We start from the raw sequence: 21,803 nt of genomic DNA, 5'->3' as shown, positions 1-21,803 counted from the left end.
TTTATGCAGAACTGAATTCAATTTGTGTGGATGTAGGCAGAAAGGAACTGGGATCACTGGTCTCATTTATAGATCAAGCATTGGCTACCTTATTGATTGATAACTCTAAAAGGTCAAGCCACTGACTTGACCTTTTGACATCAGATGAATTGTCAAAGGAGGAAGATATGAACAGCACCTGAGAGAATGTTGAGTCATCATTCTGACTTTTAACATTAAAAAAAAGTTTTATGTAGCATTAAACGGAAGCAAAACAGAACTTCCTTTCTTGATAAGTTGCTCATCTCTCACAGGCAACTTCACTCGAAAAACCCGGCACTTATTTCCATACAACTGAAGATCAACTGAAAGTATGAAGAATTAGAAATCTTTCTCATGGACACAATGAAACATTTAGAATAGATATATAAATTCATGAAGTAGTTTTTTGATTCCTTGGTACCCTATTTTCTTGTCCATTATGCTTCATATAAACACCAAAGATATAAAAAAAAAAAGAAACAAAGATAACCTGTTCATTTTATATCCACTGGAATTTTCTAATTAATTTTCATGCATTATAAAGAAAATTTAACTCTTCAAAGTAAATATTCTTTTTTTTTTGTTGTTGTTTGCGTTCTTTTCTATATTTATTTAATTCTTTGTACAATTGTCACACACAAGCTGATCCCAAATTAAACTGGCACAATAAGCTTTTCTCTGTTATAATTTGTAAACTGTTGAGCAACTTCCCTCAGGTCTACAGGAGAGGTGAAGTTGGGATAAACAAAAGATATAGCATCAAATAAGAGTTTGATGTTGAGATGTTTCACAAAGTTTTCCTTCAAGGTGATAACTGGAGAATCCTTTGGTTCATCACTTTTTGCCAATTGTTGTAAAAAGGATTTTGGTTGCTGCTTCATATCACAGGACGAGTTCCAAAGATAGATGTTTAATATATTGCAGGCAGTGATGGCATCAAGACGCTGAAATTCAGAAAATTGAATAACTATTCAGAGTCAACAAGGTAACAGCCATTATAACATTCCTAGATATAAACTGTTTTCTTCTTTTCACTCGGTTCAAAAGACAAAATTGTTAAGATAATGGAATACTGTAACATTCATGGCTTTTACAAGAGCTTTAACAGAATTAGTGAAATGAAATTGCTTCATCTTGGGATTATTGTGATCTCATCCTGTCCAGAGATTAACTCTTGCTGAATACTGTTCAAAAGCATTCATAGATGTATTCTATAGAAACTAAAGTCTAAGGAAGCAGTGGTCATCTGCAACAACAAACATTATTTAGTGGAGTCTGAAAATCTGGATAAAGCCTGTATTCTATAGAAAGACAAGAATCCTGGCCTGGCTCTCCAAGGGTTACAAGTGTTCCAGTTGATCCAATCAATGAAAAAACCGGTTCATGAAATTAACACATAAGTGGCTGAGCATTCCACAAACACATGTACCCTTAACGCAGTTCTTGAGGAGAGTCAGTGTGACACAGAATGTGACTATGCTCACCCTTTGAATTACAGATACAACTCTTTTTTGTCAGCTGAGTGAACAGGAGCAATGAAAAATAGTGAGCAATGAAAAATAGTGAGCAATGAAAAACTTGCTCAAGGACACAATGCACCACCAGGAATCAAACTCGCAAGCCTTTTTAGTCTCCCCATACAAACTTATCTAAATTTGCAGACTTTAAGTGATACATTAATTTAATCCAGTTTCAGAAAGCAAAGTAGAGAGGCTGACTGTCATGTGCCCTAGTGACTAAGGTATTGGGTTCGCAATTATAAAGTCATTGGTTCAATTCCTGGAACAGGTAGTGTCCAGTGTAAATGCACTTCATTTCATGTTGCTCCATTCAACACAGCTGAAAGGGATTAAGAACCAAATGCTGGTGCTACACTGTCTCTCTCTCCCTCCAACTGTCATATCCTGGATGCTCCTTGGGTCAGGGCTGTATTAAGAACTTTATAAAAAACAAAAAGCCAGTCACTGAGTCAAATGTGAAGTTGCAAGCATTATGGTCAGGACCTTAATGCTGAAGATAATAGTTTCCTATCAACATGGGAGGTCAACTTCCTCCTTCTAACTTAAGCCACGACAAAGAAAAAGAAACATAACTGCATATCAACAGATGAAGTAATCAATTATATCTATAAGGTAATCAATTATATCTACCTGAGTAGGGTCTTTAATCATCAGGCCATCAATCACTCTTTGTATCACAGGTGGGATGAAATCTATGAAGGGACCAAAGAAAAGGAACAATTATTAAAAAGCAACAATAAAGGAAATGATGAGGGCAGTGGCAGAGGGATGGTGGAAGGTTGTGCTGTGGGAATTTGGCCATCATGTATAGAGGTAAGTCAAGGGGCAACTGCATATAGGTTCTTTCATTGAGGTGGTGGCAGTGGTTGGGAGTCAAGATATTTTCTGCAGAGGTCACTGGAAGAAAACTTTGAACTGCATGTTTATGTACAAGTCCTTCTAATGTTGGCACAAGGCCAGAAATTTTGAAGGGAAGGGGCAAATTGATTACAATGACACCCAGTACTTGACTGGGATTTATTGACCCAAAAGGGATGAAAGATAAAGTTGACCTTTGGTGGTATTTGAACTTTGAATGTAAAAGGCCAGAAAAAGTGCCGCCAAGTATTTTGTCTCATGAGTTAACAACTCTGTATATGGGTATATATGTATACATATTCAGTTTCTTATTTCTTTATTGCCCACAAAGAGCTAAACATAGAGGGGACAAACAAGGACAGACAAAGGGATTAAGTCGATTACATCGACCCCAGTGCATAACTTGTACATAATTTATCAACCCCAAAAGGATGAAAGGCAAAGTCAACCTCGGTGGAATTTGAACCCAGAATGTAACAAAAGACGAAATGCCATTAAGCATTTCGTCCAGCATGCAAACGTTTCTGCCAGCTCGCTGCCTATATATATTCAGTTTCTGTCCACCAAATTTACTCACAAGTCTTTTATGCACAGAGAGCTGAAATAAAAGGCACTTGCCCTAAGTGTCACACAATGAGACTGAACCCAAAACTATGTGGTTACAAAGCAAGCTTTTTAACCACACAGCCATACCTGAATCTATGTTGAAAGTAGAAAAAAACAACAACTATGGTGATGATGTTTTGGTGCTGCTGCTGCTGCTGATGATGATGGTGATGATGATGATGATGAGGAGGAGGAGGAGGAGGGTAGTGTTGTTAATTAGCTTCAACTGACAGACTTCTTTGGTAGCTTGGATTGCAAAATAGAAAAAAAAAACAGAAAAAAGGCTTTCACTTGAAAAATACTAAATAGAATTTAAAATTGTGACACTTACCAGGAAATTCTTCCCTTTCTTTTGTTCTCAGATCAAACAAATCCTTAATGCCAAAGATTTCAAATGCCAAGATTCCAGCTGCCCAAAGATCAACTTTAGAACAATCAACCAGTCTATCAGACTTCGCATCAGATACCTTTTAAAAAGAGATCATAAATGCACTGTTACTTTTAACACAGAGTAGCCTCTGATTGGAATCATATAGGTATCAGTCCCAGCAGAGATGGTGTCTTGTCCAATGAACAACTTCACAAATACTCAAATCTCTCTCAAGAAAATGCTAACTTGTAATATAATACACCATAAACATCCTACATCTGATGTTGGAGTTGGTCTTTTCCAGCATCCATTTACTTTACATCGGTTTTTCCCGACTAGTATGAGTCAGAAGGTTAGATATTTATCTTTAACACCTTTAGTTGAACAAATAGACCTCAGTACTTTTTTTTCTTTAAGCCTGACACTCATTCTATGAGTGTCTTTTGCTGAACTGCTGAGTTACAGGAACAGAAACAAACCAATATTGGTCATCAAGGAATGGAGGGAGATAAACACAAAGACACACACATTATATATACATAACAGGTTTCTTTCAGTTTCCTTCTACCAAATCCACTCACAAAGCTTTGGTCAGCCTGGAGTTATAGTAGAAGTCACTTGTCCAAGGTACCACACACTGGGACGGATCCTGAAGCCACCTGGTTAGAAAGCAATCTTGTTAACTACACAGCCATGCTTGCACCATCCACACATCTCTCTCTTCATTAATGCTAATGATGTTATCCAAATGAAAAACAGGGTTTAATACAGCTTGGCATCGATGTTGTTGTAGGTTGTTGCTGCTATCAAAGTGCAAAGAAGCTGAAATAGGTCCCTTAAGTTAGGTGTCTGCAACCATTGAGCCACAGACCAGTCCTGGGCCATGGATCCTTTTGTACCAGGTGGCACAGAAAGAATAAATTTTAAAATTTTATTTCTATTTTATTGACTATCACAGTCTGCAGGAAATTATTACATTATATATGTAATACATATATATATATATATATATATATATATATATATGTGCTATATACGTAATAGTCAAATTACATATTATGCACTTCATTGTGTTATGCGCATGATCCCATGATTTATGGGAAAATAGTCTTGCATGAAATCAGTCCATGATAGAAAAACTGATTGAAGACCACTGCCTGACACTAACAATTCTAATCTACCATCCAGGCACTTGTGAAGCAGAGTTGACTCCTGCATGATTTGAACTCAGAGAATGCAGAGAACCAAGTCAGATTTTATTTGCAGACAGATCATATCTCATTCACACGTTCTATTTTTGGCATGGTTTCAATTGATGAATGCCTTACCTACCAGCAACCACTTTAAAGACAATACTGGGTGTATTTTTCCGTGGCACTAGTATTAGAGAGGCTGTCATTACCTCAGTAAGACTAAAGAGTCCTCTTAACTCTTGTCCCCATTTGTTCATCAACCACTTTAGAGAGTGTATTGGGTAAATTATATTGTGATATGAGTAATCTCTATATATATAAATGGCAAAATGTCTGTGTGTGTGTCCTTTATACAAATCCACAATTTTTCAGTTACAGGGCTCGCACTTTCTATGGTCATTCAAAACCATCCAAGGGTGGTCGTGCACATTTTTACATTTCCCCAGTCACTCTGCAAAGCCATTAAAAAATCAATAGAAGTGACTTTTTTGTGAATTTTCTATCCAAAACCCAATCAAAATGCCTGGAACTTGATACGCCAATTGAAAGCCAATTAGCTGTGATTGGTCAGAGACTTGGACAGTACTCACGTGTACGTGCGCATGCACGCAGCTGTCTATGCATGCACTAGCACTATGACCCAGCAACGCTGGGTCATAGTGCTAGTCATGATGATGATTATCATTATTGTTTTTAAGTCCACTTTTCTATGTTTGCCTGAGTTGGACGAAATTTTGTTGAAGCGCATTTTCTACAATCCTCATCTGTTTCCAAAGTAATATTTTCCCCATAATCAGACATGTTTTCATGGAAGATTGAGAATGAAAGATGCTACATACATGATGGTGGCATTCATTCACAACAATCAAGTGATGTCAAAACAAAAAGTCACACACACACACATATTCTTTTGTTGTTTTATTTGTTTGATTCTTTTACTGGGAAGCAAACTTCTTACCAGTCACACCATATTCAAAATGTAAGATAACAAACCTCTGGAGCCTGGAACACAGCATTCCCATCCTTTGCACAATCATATGGTACCATCATTCCAGAAGATTTTCCAGCAAAACAACAACCAAAATCCGAGATAACAAGATGAGGACAAACATCTAGAAAAAAATTAAAAAGAACAAAATAAATCGTTTTTTTTTTCTATTCACAAAGACAAAGAGAAAATAATCCAACTGAAATCGTTCTTTCGTTAGTTTCACTCATTGGACTATAGCCATGCTGGAGTACCACCTTCCTAAGATTTTAAACAATTATAGCAACCTCATTGCAGCCGACTTGAAGTGCTTTGATTTTGCTTATACACTGGCATTTCAGGAAAGCACACAACCATGTTTACACTAAAAATAGAATTTTAAAAAATGGGGGAAAAAAACCAAATTGAATAAAAGAGATTCTTTGTCCCTCACCAGAAGAATCGTCCAATGGAACATCTTCCAAGAGAATATTATTTGGTTTGAGATCACGGTGTGCCACTTGGTGTTTAATCATGTGTCGAATACCTTCCAAGAGTTGTGTGAACAACATCACTCTGACTCGCATAGAAGGATTCTTTGTTTGAAGATAATCACTCAATGTCATCTCGTATCTGGTGAGTTAAGAAAAAAGAAAAAAAGCATCTGAGATAGATTCTTGTTAATAAAATTGTTGATTTTTTTACACTATTTACATCATCTATAAAGAAAGAACATAATTTTTAAAATATTTACTCCTTTACTTGTTTCAGTCATTTTGACTGCAGCCATGCTGGAGCACCGCCTTTAGTCAAGCAAATCGACCCCAGGACTTATTCTTTGTAATCCTATTACTTATTTCATCGGTCTCTTTTGCCAAACCGCTAAGTTACAGGGACGTAAACACACCAGCATCGGTTGTCAAGTGATGTTGGGGGGACAAACACAGACACACAAACATATACACACACAAACATATATATATATATATATACGACGGGCTTCTTTCCTTTTCCATCTACCAAATCCACTCACAAGGCTTTGGTTGGCCTGAGGCTATAGTAGAAGACACTTGCGCAAGGTGCCACACAGTGGGACTGAACCATGTGGTTGGTAAGCAAACTACTTACCACACAGCCACTCCTATGCCTATTTATTATTTACATCTGCAAAACATTGGTTTGACCTTTTAGCATTTAAACTGGTCATATCTGGTTCAACTATTTTACCAATTTTATCTTCAAACTGGTCAGCTCATACAAAAGATAAGCAATCACATCATTGAAAATGTAAGTGCATGATCAATTTAAAACAATGTGAATAAATAAACATTACATTTGACAGAATAATCTGAATGCTAAAAGGCTAATTTCCAATCATCAACAGATGTCTTGTTCATGAACGTGGATATAGTATGAGACTGAATCTGAAAACAGGGATCTTTATTTCCAAATGAAGACTAATGAAGCTTTTATCTAGAAGACTTCTTCTATTGTTTTCTTCAATACTCTTGCAGTAGAATTTTGTTTTTGTGATAGAGGAAGTAGCATTAACTTGAATTAGCAATCTATACACCATACTTAAAGCACACACACTGTTGAAAGCCTTCTAAACTGCAATATTCATCTTGAGAAAGCATCTGTTATAGACATATTGTGTTAAAAAACACAGAAATATATCAGCAGCAGGCAAAAATCACCAAACAGTAGCAGTGGCATTGATAAATACAAATTTCTACTTCTGGGAGATCTTCATCATCTCCTGGGGAATCTTCATCAGTAGCAAGTACCCACTAATACTACATGTTAACCAAAAATTAGCTGATAGAGTTAAACAGTGATTGAAAAACCACTAATATCACATTTATCAACAAACTGAATAAAAATAGTATTAGTTCAAACTAGTAATCTGCCTATCATACTTAAAACATATACACTTGGTTTCATATATCTTTGATTACCTCCCCCTGTCCCTAACTTATTTACTCTTAGTTCACAAACAAAGGATCGTTATTTCAATCCAGCCAGGTACAATGTACATATATAAAAATCTAGGAACTGGACACTTAATAACAATCAGAGATCTAACAGGTAAAAACAGTGTAGATTTTATAATAAGATGCAAAGTTCTGTATCTGTAGATTGTGTGTGGGGGGAGGGGTGTACATGAATTCATGATTATGTGTTATGTTGGGGACCATTATATGTGTATGTGAGTGATTAGCTTATTTCTATTCCCCAGTTAAGTTGAAAAACACTAAACCAAATCCTTAAAACTCTAATTAAATCTCTGATGAGAAACCAACCCCTAAAAAAACACCATCACTTGTAAGACAGTGATATTCTTTTACGACTATCAAGCAATGTGAATACAATGAGATACAAATACACCTCATCATCATCATCATCAAGACTACAGACTTCTTTCAATTTCTGTTCACCAAATCCACTCATAAGGCTTTGGTCAGCCCAAGGCTAAAGTAGAAGACACTTGCCCAACATACGAACAGTAGGACAGAATCCAAAACATCATACCCATAGCTGTACCAAAGTGCCTTGCCATCATCATCATCATATATATATAGCTGTTCATGAGCAGGTTTGTGTATGTGTATAAGCAGTTTAGCATAGTTGTTTTGTTGTTTGGTCTGCTCAGCCACGATCAAGTAGACCTATGATTATAGGCACTCCAGCCATGACCATCCCATCTTCTTTTCCCCAAGATACAGGTCTAGTAGATCTAAAGCTAGTTTATCTAATGTCTTTCCCTGATGTCTAGGTGGTGGGAGTGTAATATGTAAGTGATTTGGTTGCTATTTCTTGCAGCTGAGTGACACATATTGTTCAACCTCAAGTCACCTTTGACTGTGGATATCTATAATTAAAGGTCGTCCACATTATCCCATATGTTCTTTTTTAAGATCATGAGTTGTAATTTGAGGAAGAATTGGCTATAATTTTTAGTAAGTTAAATGCCACTTCCTTATGATACATTGTGGTGATGAAATTTGCTAAATATTATGATAAAATAAGCTTAAATAAGGTTTAGGAAAATAAACACTGTATATGCTTAGCCCTTTTGTTACCATATTTATGTTAAAATACACAGCCGTTGAGTCAATTAATTTTGAAAACAACAAAGAATTTAATAACACAACTTTGTCATTATAAGGCTGATGTTTAGAATATATATTAGTATGAAATTTTAATTTAGATCACATTAAAACAGGGAATTTGCATTAAAGAACCAAGGATACTTTCAGGCAGTTTGGTATCAGAAGGGTGAAATGACAATATAATAGGCTTATAGATTTATAAAAAGCACATAAAATGTGAAATAGTTAAGTAAAAAAAAAATATAAGTGCTATCAGTAACACATGTAAATCATTCAATTTTTACCTGTCTTAAGTTGAGAAAATAAATATTGATCACAAATAAAAATTTGAAGAAACCACTAAGGATCCTGGTTGCTTGATTACAAATTGTTAATTAGAAAACAATGATGAAAATACCTTTTCATTATCAGGCATAGTGTCATACTTCGACCGAAACTCTCAGGATACAGATTCTGTGGCAGAGCAGATTTAAAGTTCTCAACAGATTCAGGTAAGTCAGGAAGACTTCCATGGAATACATTGTATATGGTCACGATGTTGGGATGTGGAGGTAGTCTGCTTTTCTCAAGATCACTGGAAAATAAAATAAAAATTTCAGGTCAAAATATTTTCCTTATCCCTTTAGCATTTAAGCTGACTTTCTCTGGCTTAAATATTCTGCCTGTTTCATATTTAAAATGGGCAGATCCAGCCTCTCACACTTATCCTACAATGTCATTCTAAAAATAAGTATCCACATCATCAAAGTCTCGAAACTTCAAGATAACCCATAGCCAATTCAAAAGAGTGAGAATAAATAAGAATTACATTTGATAGAGTAATCTGAAAGCTAAGGGGTTAAATAGATTATCTTATTTCACTTCCTTATTTCTATTGAGAATTTGGATTGAAGAAAACTAAAGAACACTGGTGTAAAGTGCTACACAGTATTTGATTTCCTACATTTTAAGTTCAAATTCTGCTTCAGTCAGTTAGGCCTTCTTTCAGAATCAATGAGTTAAAATGTATATTGATCAATTCAGTCAACAGTATTGACTCTTTTACAAATCCAAACAAGTAGCAACGTAAAGAAAAAATTCCTTATTCATCCAAATTATGCAATATAAGCAGCTTTTTAGTAAAAACATTAACAATATTTAATGCCTGTGTACAGCTGAAAAGCCTGAAGCAGCAGTTTTGATTGGGGAAAAATCCCTCACATCCAGAACAATATTGTTTCACCTAACTCTGAAGTATAGAGTCTTTTTTAAAACAGTACATTTGTGGCTGTGTGGTAAGAAGTTTGCTTCCCAACCACATGGTTCTAGATTCAATCCAACAGTGAGGCACAATTGTGAATGCATTTGGTAGACGGAAACTAAAAGAAGCCCATCATCATTTAATGTCCGCTTTCCATGGGTTGGACAATTTGACTGAGGTCTGGCGAACCAGATGGCTGCACCAGACTCCAATCTGATCTTGCAGAGTTTCTACACCTGGATACCCTTCCTAATGCCAACCACTCCAAGAGTGTAGTGAGTGCTTTTACGTGCCACCAGCACGTTTTCAGTGGACCTTGAGAAGTTTTCTAAAAATCCTTCAAATTTTAATATATTTGTGGACTAATGAACAGTTCACAGCTTTTAAATACTCTTTTTGACATAATTTAACTTTCGCTTGCATAAGTATTGCAAGACATGGAAATGAGGGACAGATATGAGGAGGTAGTTTTATATGTAAGATATAACATACATGTAAACTAGATATACAGCTAGTTTGTTCAGAGATACAGAGGTCATTGTACAAATAGAAAACAGTCTAGAAAACACTCATTACTGTGACAAAAAGTGATTTTCACATTATAGACACACACATATTTTTAAAAGTTTAAACTTTTACCTATCAGATATATCATCTTGTCCACTGATACGGAGACTTGGAACAGCTTCATTCCAAAACTTTTTTATCAGTTCATTATAATTACTTTCCACATAGTAATTAAACAGGCATTTGATGACAAGTTCCTTATTTTCCTGACTGTTTTGGTTACAAGCACCTAGAAATATAAAATATAAATTGTAAAAAGAAAAACAGAAATAAACCCCAATATGTTGATATATATCTCTGTATGCAGTTGTACATTACCATGGATGGATGGGTGGATGGATGCTCCAATTGGTCTCTTATTTAATTATCTTTACTCAAATAACACACACACACACATTCAAAGTGATTATATTATCTAGATAACAAAAAGTATCAACTGCCATTACTGAATCATTACTGGACCTTACACATACACACACACACACACAAACACACATGCATACCTTGTATAAAGGTGAGTCAGTAAGTTATTCAAATATAAATTGCATAACTTTCTGACTCACCCTCATTAGAAATTCATTTCTTCTTTGTTGCTCTAGAAATTTTTCTGCCACACTCAGAAAAACATCTGCATTTAATATGGTTGTAACTGATTTTTATAACTGAATCAATTTAACCTTCTATTTTCAACTACTGTGATATACACATGTACATACAGTCAATTACAGTGCTGAATATGTGTGTATATACATATATATATACACACACACACATAGTACAGGAATTGTCATTGACAGGAGAGCAACTTGTGTGTGTGTGTGATTATATTTTGTAAGTGTATGTATGGCATTTTGACAAACAGTTGTTTGTATGTGTGGATGCATTCATGTGTGTGCAAGTGAAAAGAAGATCAATGGGGACTGAGAAAAATAATGAAAAGTTCCATACAGCTAAGAGGAGAAAAGAAGAAAACATCTTGTATAACAGACTGTCCTTACCATCTTGGTTTTGGTTCTCATCCAAACGAGACTCACTCAAGTTGGAAATATCACTTTCTGTCAAGAAAACAAAATTACAAAAGTTCAAGAACATTATGAATTACATTAAACCAATATTATGTATTACACTAAAGTAACATTGAAAATTATATTAAACTGACATAATGTATCATACTATCCCAAAATGAAGTATCAAACTATAGCAAAATTATGTATTATATTATACAAACATGAATTATATTAGACCAACAATATGTTTTATACATTACCAACATTATGTATCATTCAACTACGGTAATAATTGAATAATACTCTTAAGGCCGCAATTTATTCACATGCAGCATCTTTCAGAGCTTGTCGCTAATTCAGTTCTTAATCAAATTGAAAACTGTTAACATTTCTGAAGAGGACTGGTCCCTAGCTACATTTTGGCATAAAAAATTTAGATTTGGTTCAGTAGAAAAAAGTTTACATCAAAATTTGTAGCAACCATATAGGAGAGTAAGTAATGCCACCAAACAAGTTTATATCTATATAACCTTTTTTTATTTTAAAAGCAAAATATATTTATCTTAACTTCAATGATAGAAGAAAGCATGAAGAATTTCATAGTTTTGATCCCATGCAACAAAAATTTGTATTAAAAATGTTGTGAGGTAAAATATGAAATGTAAGTAAGGCAAAAAATTAAATTTAAGTATAATTAACTTTTTTATTTTGAAAACAAACTATATTTTAATTAAGCTTAAATGATAGAGCTCAATTCGAGGAATTTCATGGTATCAATCTCATGCAATGAAATTTTAAAAGAAAAAAGTTATGAGTGTTTGTTTCTCAAATTTGAGGGTGATAATATAGTTGTATACTTTTTCATGAATATAGTTCTATAAGGGTACTTTTAAACATGTCATTGGCATCATTGAGGTAAGGAAAAGATTATCAACGACACCACTAATTGACACATTTGACACGTTATTAATTAGCATAATAACATAGCCTGGAAAAAACATGGATTACATGGAAAAATGCAAGCAAGAGAAATAATCTTAAGATTATAAATCTGAAAAAGTACAGGACAAGTTTTCTTGTTCTGAACTTTACCAGATGTAATAACTTGTCACGAACTTCTCCAAGTGTAATAACTTGTCCTGTACTTTTCCAGATTTATAATCTTAAGATTATAAATCGTACTACCTTTGCAGACCACAGGTTGGGAACCACTGGTCTAGTGTAACATATGATGTTGGCCTAATGTAATACATAATTTTGGTCTAATGTGACCAGGAACCACTGGTCTAGTGTAACATATGATGTTGGCCTAATGTAATACATAATTTTGGTCTAATGTGACCAGTGATGTTGCTCTAAAGTAATAATGATGATATTCTCATTTAAATATGAATAGGTAAATACGGACGGGTTTGGTCACATTAACCAAAATTTTTTTCGGGCAGCTTTGGGCGGTTTGGTAACGAAAGGGTTAAACATAATTGTGCTATGGGGAGACAACTGTAAATTGTTGGTTGTGTCTCGTTACTGGAACTGTAAAATACTAGTTATGTCCCTTCACTGGAACTACTTACCAACATACATAGGTTAAAAGAGATCTGTATGTAATGTGTGCTGTGTACAATAATTGAGACAGAAACACTTCAGCCAGACTTCTCACAAAGAACAAGCTCTGAATGAGAAGAGCTATGATCAAAGATATTCCATGCTACTCTGTCCATTTTCAGACATCATATCTAGGACCAGATAATCTGATATGTCCTTTCCTATTGCAGTACAATAGAGTACGATTTGAAGGAGATTTGACTGCTATTTCGAGCAGGTCGAGTGATCAAACCAAGCAAATAGTTCAAGTTCAGTGCAACAACTCTATTTTTAACAGAGAAACAGGAGAAATGAGTATTTTATATTTTTTATCTGTTTCTTATTTCTTTACTGCCCACAAGGGGCTACACACAGAGGGGAGAAATGGATTTAGCCGATTGCATCGACCCCAGTGCGTAACTGGTACTTATTTAATCGACCCCGAAAGGATGAAAGGCAAAGTCGACCTCAGCAGAATTTGAACTCAGAATGTAGCAACAGACGAAATACCGCTAAGCATTTCGCTCGGCATGCTAACATTTCTGCCAGCTCACTGCCTTATCTATTTTTTATCTGTTTCTGTCAGTCAACTGCTGCCATGCTGGGGTTTTAGTCAAAAATCAACACTGGGACTTGTTTTGAAGTCTGGTATTTATTTCATTGGTCTGTTTTTGCCAAATCAATAAGTTGTAAAGACATAAACAAACCAACACTGGTTATCAAGTGGTGAGTATGAGGGTAAACACAATAAGAATACATAGACATAAAGATACATATGTATACAACAGGCTTCTTTCAGTTTCCATCAACTAAATCCACTTTCGCGACTTTAGTGGGTCCAGAGCTATGGTAGAGGATACCTGTCCAAGGTGCCATGCAGTGGAACTGAACTTGAAGCCACGTGGTTAGGAAACAAATGTCTTAACCACACAGCCATGCTTGTAGCTTTGTGTAATGTCTCTATGTAATGTGAATGAGCAGGAAGGACAACACCCCACAGAGTAGAGCCAAACAAGGGTTTCTACACCTTTCAATAAAAACAATAATTCAGTAAAAATAATGTGTAAGAGTGGGTAGAACATCAGTTGGAAAGTATAATTTGCTGTTGTCCTAGTCTTATAGAGGTTTTAGTAGTAGAAGCATAATATAACAATTGTAAAAATACTTACCATTGTCTTCTGTACGACATTTAGCAGAAAATACTGCTCCATTACACCCTTTAGCAATGTAATTCAAGAATTCAATGTTTGAATAGCTCTTTGGAACATTCACTCCTTTCAATGGATCTGTTTTAGGGGATTCTTTCTCATACGATGTCTACAAATAGCAAAGACACCAATGAATAGTAACAGAAAGTACATAGTACATGAGTCTTTACCTATTTCATTTTTTTTTCTAAACAAAACACTCTACCTGTGAGCTTCAGTCAATTGTGAAACCAAACTATCAGGTCATCTCATAAGTTCTGTCTGAATTTTGAATAAAGAAAACAAGTGATCAAATGTTATATTTAATTGAAATTTAATCATCAATGTACTTTCTCTGATTATCTGACTTCTTTCCATCTATTTACAAGCTTTTTAATCCCATCAATGTAAAACTCATTTGGTTTCAAAGTGAAGAACTCTGAAATGTCAGTTTCAACCTCCTCCTGGCTTTTGATGATAAGCTCCTTGAAGCATTACTTGAAGAAAATCCTGCATTATCAGTTGAAGAATTGGCAATAACGCTAAATTCAAACAATACAACTGCTCATTGTCATCTTCAACAACTTGGAAAGTTATGTCCCCCAAATGATTATGTAAACTACGAAACAAATGGTAGACTGAAGGAGCAAGGTCAGGAGAATAAGGTGGATGAGGAATTTTTCCCAACCAAGCTCTTTGATCTTCTGTGATGTGATCTTTGCATTCTGGGGGTTGCACATTGTCCTGATGAAACATCACTCCTTTTCAATTCACTAAAGCAGGTCTTTTTTCCTTCAAAGCTTGGTTAAAACTCTCTAATTGCTGACAGTAGACTTGAGCATTGACTGTTGCATTGGGGGTAGCAATTCAAGTGAATTACTCCTTTGCAATCCCACCAGATAGAGAGAAGAACCTTATTCCCATAAAGTTCCCTTCTCGGTTGTAGTTGAGCTTTTTCCCTTTTACCAAGCCACTGTTTACGATGCTTAACATTTCAATAGAAGATCCATTTTTCGTCATCAGTCACAAGTCTATCCAAAAAGAGTGAAATGAGTTCACGAGAATGGAGAGAAGAGCAGATGTCAACTCGGGATTTGTGGTTGCTTTCAGACAATTCATGAGGCACCCATTTTCCAAATTTAGGAACCTTTCCAAGTTGTTGAAGATGACAATGAACAGTTGTATGGTTTGAACTAAGCTTTATTGCCAATTCTTCAACTGATAATGCAGGATTTTCTTCAAGTAATGCCTCAAGGAGCTTATCATAAAACTCAACTGGACATCCTGTTCGATCTTCATCTTCAAGGCTGAAATCTCCACTTCTGAATTTTGCAAACCATCTTCTGCAAGTTCTTCCATTCAAGCATTCTTTCCCATAAACTGAGTGTATGTTTTGAGTCGCTTCGGCTGAGGAGTTTCCTTTGTTGTACTCATAAAGCATTATGTGCCTCAAATGCTCTTTGGATACTTCCATGTTAGAAAGGGTTTTAATCAAATAAATTTTAATTCTATTATTCTGTAAAATAATATTTAATCAGTTTAAAGGTACACAAATGCACTGATATGGTTATGTGATGCATATGGATGAGGACAGCTGTGTAAAGAAATACCAATCTCTGACTGTGGAGGGGACCTGTAGCAGAGGTAGATCCAGGAAGACATGGGACGAGGTGGTGAAACATGATCTTCAAACTTTGAGCCTCTCAGAGGCAATGACTGGTGACTGAGACCTTTGGCGATGTGCAGTACTTGAGAGGACACATCAAGCCAAGTGCATCCATGATGATGGCATGTAAAGATCATCTTTTGAACATTGGACCTTATGGAGACAAAGTGGCTGAGTTCCTTTTGAGCATTGGGCCTCACATAGGCAAGTGGCTGAGTTCCTTTCACGTGTTGGGCTTCATGGAGACAATGAACAAGACCTTTGGCGTTATGTCGTGCTTGAGAAGAAGACCCATCAAGCTGAGCAAAATCACAGATATGGCAAATACCGGTGTCATGCAAACTGGCACCTGTGCCGGGGGCACATAAATGCACCCTGGTGTCATACAAATGGCACCCGTGCCAGTGGCACATAAAAGCATCCATTACACTCTCAGAGTGGTTGGCATTAGGAAGGACATCCAGCCGTAGAAAACCATGCCAAATCAGACTGTGTCAGCCCAGTCAAATCATCAAACCCATGCCAGCATGGACAACGGACATTAAATGATGATGATGATGATTCTGTGAGTAGTATATTCCATGCCAGCTACCACTATAAAACGGTAGATTAAGCATATGGTCTGTAGCTAATATTTCCTGCCTCACATTCCAGTTATTATTTCAGTTTGGTTGGTAGTAAGCAGTTTCTTGTTCTCTTATTCTGAGATTTGGGGATGGCACTGGTCACCCAGGACATCGAGCCTTCAGATAAGAGAACTCAACAAAAAAGAGATGATATACCAAGCAAGAAAATAAAAGCAGGCAGAAGACAAGTATACACAAAGTCACTTACAATCAGACTCTGCTACTCAGTTGCCTTGCTGGGAATCTTATCAATTTCCAATCTGGATACACTATTAACTCCAGATCAGTTCTGCATTGGTATTGCATTATGAATTAGTACTTTATTTCATCAAATTTGTCATGAAGACAGTACACAGATTAGGTAGCTTTGCGGGTTGGACAAGACATTAGTGAAATGAATGATAACGATACGAGAATGATAAGCATATCAACAGATGCAGCTGTCATAGCAAGTGAATGGATCCTCGTAGCCTTGATGGTCTGTTTAATATGGGGCACCTCATGTGTAGAGAAATTAATGTGATAATCAAATGAGTAATTGAAAAGCACAGTATTCCATTTATGCTGAGCCCAGTGGCAGACTGGCCAGGTTGCCAGCTTGCCTGATAGCAAGTGGGCCGGCCCCTGTGCCATTAGAATCCATATATGGGGGCCCATTCCCTCAAGTTTGAGATTTTTTATCTCTCCTAGAAGAATACATTAATTATTTCAGCCTGACTGTGTTTGTAGAGTTAACAAGAATACTTTTAACAACAAAAAAAAAATTTTTATTATAGCATTGTAGTTGCGGATGGGCCCTCTTGGTCTCCTGGCAACCAGTATTTTCAGACCCAGTCCACCACTGGCTGAGCCTACAGGATTGTATCAATCAAATAGAAAAGGACCAATCATATTACATTCTCATTGACCGATGCATCTAGAGTTATATATAACAGAGCAGAACAATCTAAAAACATAAAACGTGACTTATAGAGATGCATTATAAGCTTCAATTCATAGCATCCAAAATCCTAGGTGCACATGGACCAACTAAAAGAGCAACAATTGACAAAATCTACAAATGACATTTTGAAATAGATGTGTGTGTGTGTGTGTGTGTGTGTGTGTGTGTGTGTGTGTGTGTGTAACTTGCTTTCTTCGTCAGTGACAGCCAATGTCTATATAATACTAGTATGGATTGTATACAACCCACATATCTGTAGTCATTATCAATAAATAGAACAGTTAGCATATATATCTAGTCGGTATTTGGGCAAGCATTCCAAGAATTCATTGCATATTTCTGTAAATAGAGCCGTTATACTTTATAACCCAAAGCAACAGTTTCTCTATTTTTTTCCAAAGTGCAGGTGCACCTGTTATTTATCTCCAGTGTACCATTACGTCACAACTCTAGGTTAACTTCTCTCCCCCACCCCCACCTTCTTGTTATGATCGTCCAGACTATATTTTATTCCATAACTTTCTGGTGAATGCATATATTTTGAAGAAATTTTGTAGAGATTGTCTTCCGTGATGGTAAATTACGATTATGGTAAACACATTACCAAAAGAAAAAAAAACAGACTGTTTTGTTTAATTCTTCGCGGCGTGACAGTTGCTGGAATGGAAAGAGAAGAAGAAAGCTAATGGGTTGTGTGTGCTTGTTCTTGTCTGTGTGTGCGTGCGTGTCTGCGTATGTATCACACGCACACACAGACAACAACAAGCACGCACATACACACAGACAAGAACACGCACGCACACACAACCCATTAGCTTTCTTCTCCTCCTCCTCCTCCCATTTTAGAAGCTGTCACGGAGATATCCGAAGTGAATTGTCGAGTTGTCACGGAAACAACCGAGTGTTTGTTTTGGTTTTGTCGAGTTTAATGGCTTTCAAATTCCAAGTAAACTTATAAATTTGGGGCAGTAAAATAATTTATCTTTTTTTAAATCGTTGCATGTTAATTTAACCGAGAAAATCTGTACTTGTTATGGTTTTGTTTTGCTAGTTCCATTCCTTTTCTAAATACTGAGTATTTGGTTAATGTTTACATATTAACCCGGAAATGGAGTAATTTTGTAAGGAAAGGAAAAAAAAATAAAATTAAGAAGAAAAAATGAAAATTTGGGGGGCATCTTTCGATTTCACCCGCAAACTTGTCATTAGCGTTAGTTTGGTTATTAAACATGCATTCTTTCGATTTATGATCGCAGATTTAAAATGCAAAATTATAGTAAACAATCTGCATCGACATTTTGGTAATTTTTTCGGTTAAACTAAAGCGTTACACCATTCTTTTCAGAATTTTAAACGAGAAAATCCGATCGCCTGCTAAAAAGTATTCGAAAAGTATTAAAAACAATAATTGGTGGGAAAGGATTGAAATTTTCGAAAAAATCAAATATAATAAAGGAGGGGTTGTCTTAATTGACATGACAATCTCAACAATGTCAACAAGTGTCAATATTTTACACGCACAGTTTTTGATCACAAACCAAAACAATGTCGTTTATTGATTGTTTATACCAGTGGTTTTCAACCAGGGTTCCGCCAGTAAAGTCCAGGGGTTCCGCAAGAAGTTACAAAACTGCTAAAATCGGCAGTAATTTTTAATTCTCCTGTGCAGATATGTGTGCAGAAGACTATTAAATTATTGCACAGGGGTTCCGCTCCAGCAAAAATGTTGAAAAGCACTGGCTTATACGTTGAAAAAAATTATAACCATTTATATATAAATATATTTACATTTACTGCCTCGTAGCCTATAATAACAAGTGTCGCTAACACTTTCGGTATAATCAGTATTAAGATTATCGGCCTCTTTCTCCCGCTGAACGGTGAAGAGGACCAAAATAGATAAATAAAAATAAAAACAAAACTTTAACTTACCTTTAACTCCGAGATAATTTCGCCCAGTTGCTGGGGACTGTTGTTATAAGGATGCCTGTTAAGAAAAGAGAAGCCTACAAGAGCCAATGTAGGAAGGTAACCAGGGCGAGAAAAGCGAGGTGCATTTGAAAATCTTGAGGCCAAATTCGGGCCTAAAAATCTCAGAGCTGCCCTACGCCTCAGATCAGCCACAAAGTTTTTGGTACAGTAACGACGTGTCCATCGAGTCAAAGCAGTTCTGCTTTGAGAGGCGATGGAAACCACAAGAGGTCTGTGGTGTACAAATCGAGTGAAGTTACCAAACCTCCACACTGAACTGCATTTCTGTGAAAATATATTATTTCTCAGATTTAAGAGATTTCTGAAGAGGCCCCGAAAAGCCATTTTTCTACCCTAATCTCTTCCACAGAATACACAAAGAGAGTCTGGGTCTCCCAATAAAGTGGAGGCACTCTGAAAATACAGACCACCTCTTATCAAGTAAGGTGCATAACTAACTTTAGGTGACCTCTCCTTGTCTACTAAACAAGGTCAGTATTTTACGCAATATGTTTCAATTTTGATAAAAACGAGTAATGAAGTGCTTAGTATATTTATTTTAAAAGTTACTAATTGATTATGAATCTTATAATATTATAACGCTTCAAATAAAATTAAAATTTAATGTGTAAGGTGTTGAAAGTGCGAGGCTACCGGAAGTAGTGATTTTCGTCTGATTTCGTATCGACGACGAATGTTTTAGCGATAACCAAAACAAAATATTTTTTAATGAATATTTGCAATTTTCGGATAGTAGAACCCCTAACTAAATTTGTTATAGCAACATGCAAATAAGACAAATACTTAATAGCGAAATTAAAACTTATTCACGGTGTAACAGTATTATTTATTTGAGTAAATAGTAAAATGAGAAGAATTCTAAGAAATGGGAAATGTGTAAAAACATCGCTGGAATGCTGAAACGAAATATTGTTTCCAACACAGAATGCGGCGGTTGAAAACAAGAGTTTTTATTTCTGCTGACCCTTATACATTATCACATCTTATAATTAATGACTTCTTAAAAAATTTAATACTTCTGGGTTACTTAAATGCTTTTGGCAAACTTACACAAGTGTGTGTGTGCGTGCTTGTTCTTGTCTGTGTTTGTCTGTGTCTGTGCGTGTGACACACGCAGACACATAAACGCACACACAATAAAAAAACAAATTTTAATTTCAAATTTTTTATGAAAAATTCAAAATTGATCACCCCACTCACCACCCCAACCCGCTGTCTAAAAGTGAAAATGAACGGCTGTTTTGTCTGTTTCCGCATGCATAGATTTATAGTGAAACAGCAAAAGGGTCACGGCACGTGAAACTCTCACACAGAACTCGATATGCAAAAAATCACAGCTAAATATCTGGAGAATGTTTATGCTTGTGTGTGCGCGCGTGCAACAATTTCTACAGCTTATCCGAATGAACAGAGAAAGAAGTACACAAAACACATTTTACATACCTGTTGTATACGTCGGTTTTGCTTTTTCACTTTAAAGGCAAATGATTCTGATAGAAGTAATTACCTTGCTGTCAATTAATCCCAACAAAATACTACAAGTTTAGTCACTGGCTCAGCAGCTATATTTGTGTTCTTCATTTCAAAATAATAAAAACTTTAACATAATAGGCACAAGAGTGGCTGTGTGGTAAGAAGCTTGCTTCTTCACCTCATGGTTCCATTTTCAATCCTACTGTGTGGCACCTTAGGCAAGTGTCTTCCACTATAGCCTCAGGCCAACCAAAGCCTTGTGAGTCGATTTGGTAGATGGAAACTGAAAGAAGCCCATCATATATATATATAAGGCGTGGCCATGGCTGTGTGGTTAGGGAAGCTTGTTTCCTAGCTCCATGGTTTCGGGTTCAGTCCCACTGCGTGGCACTTTGGGCAGGTGTCTTCTACTATAGCCCCGAGCCAACCGAAGCTTTGTGATTGAATTCAGTAGGCGGAAGTTACTGCCGTGTGTGTATATGTGCGTGTAGGTGCTCAGTGCCTCTCCGAAAGAGTGAGAGGAGAGAGGGCATCTAGCTACAATATATGTGGAAAATTGGAGTGTGTTTGTTTGTGGCATTGTTAGCTAACTCCTCCTACATCGTTTTATTGATTTTGATGAAACTTGACAAGTGTGTAGAACTCATGTCTGGAAATCCTGTGACATACTTAGATTGTTGAAAAAATCGATAATATGGCCCATGGAGGGGATCTTTATATCTATCTCATATAACTAATTTTTTAAACACTCAAGGGAAATAACCCATAGCACCTGCATTTACAGTTGTTAGTTTTTAGCAAAGCGATCAATATTTGATTCTCACAATCAGTAGACCTAATTCTGCATTTCACTACTCACAGTTTTCAACT

At 36.1% G+C, this 21,803-nt stretch overlaps 1 protein-coding gene across 1 annotated transcript; it reads right to left on the bottom strand.

Moving 5' to 3' along the window:
- On the bottom strand, positions 1-19,936 carry LOC115217988 (serine/threonine-protein kinase PINK1, mitochondrial). The gene is made up of 10 exons (XM_029787727.2): positions 19,401-19,936; positions 14,216-14,363; positions 11,454-11,510; positions 10,528-10,684; positions 9,046-9,222; positions 5,990-6,168; positions 5,562-5,680; positions 3,337-3,472; positions 2,172-2,233; positions 1-965 (listed from the first exon to the last, which is right to left on the bottom strand). The coding sequence occupies exons 1-10, from the start codon at positions 19,782-19,784 to the stop codon at positions 675-677; spliced, it is 1,710 nt and encodes a 569-aa protein (XP_029643587.1). The 5' UTR covers positions 19,785-19,936; the 3' UTR covers positions 1-674.
- Between the last annotated feature and the right edge of the window lie 1,867 nt (positions 19,937-21,803).

This window comes from Octopus sinensis, linkage group LG12 (assembly GCF_006345805.1).
Source record: "Octopus sinensis linkage group LG12, ASM634580v1, whole genome shotgun sequence".
NCBI classification, from domain to species: Eukaryota; Metazoa; Mollusca; class Cephalopoda; order Octopoda; family Octopodidae; genus Octopus; species Octopus sinensis.
This window is presented reverse-complemented; position numbering and strand designations above follow the sequence as displayed.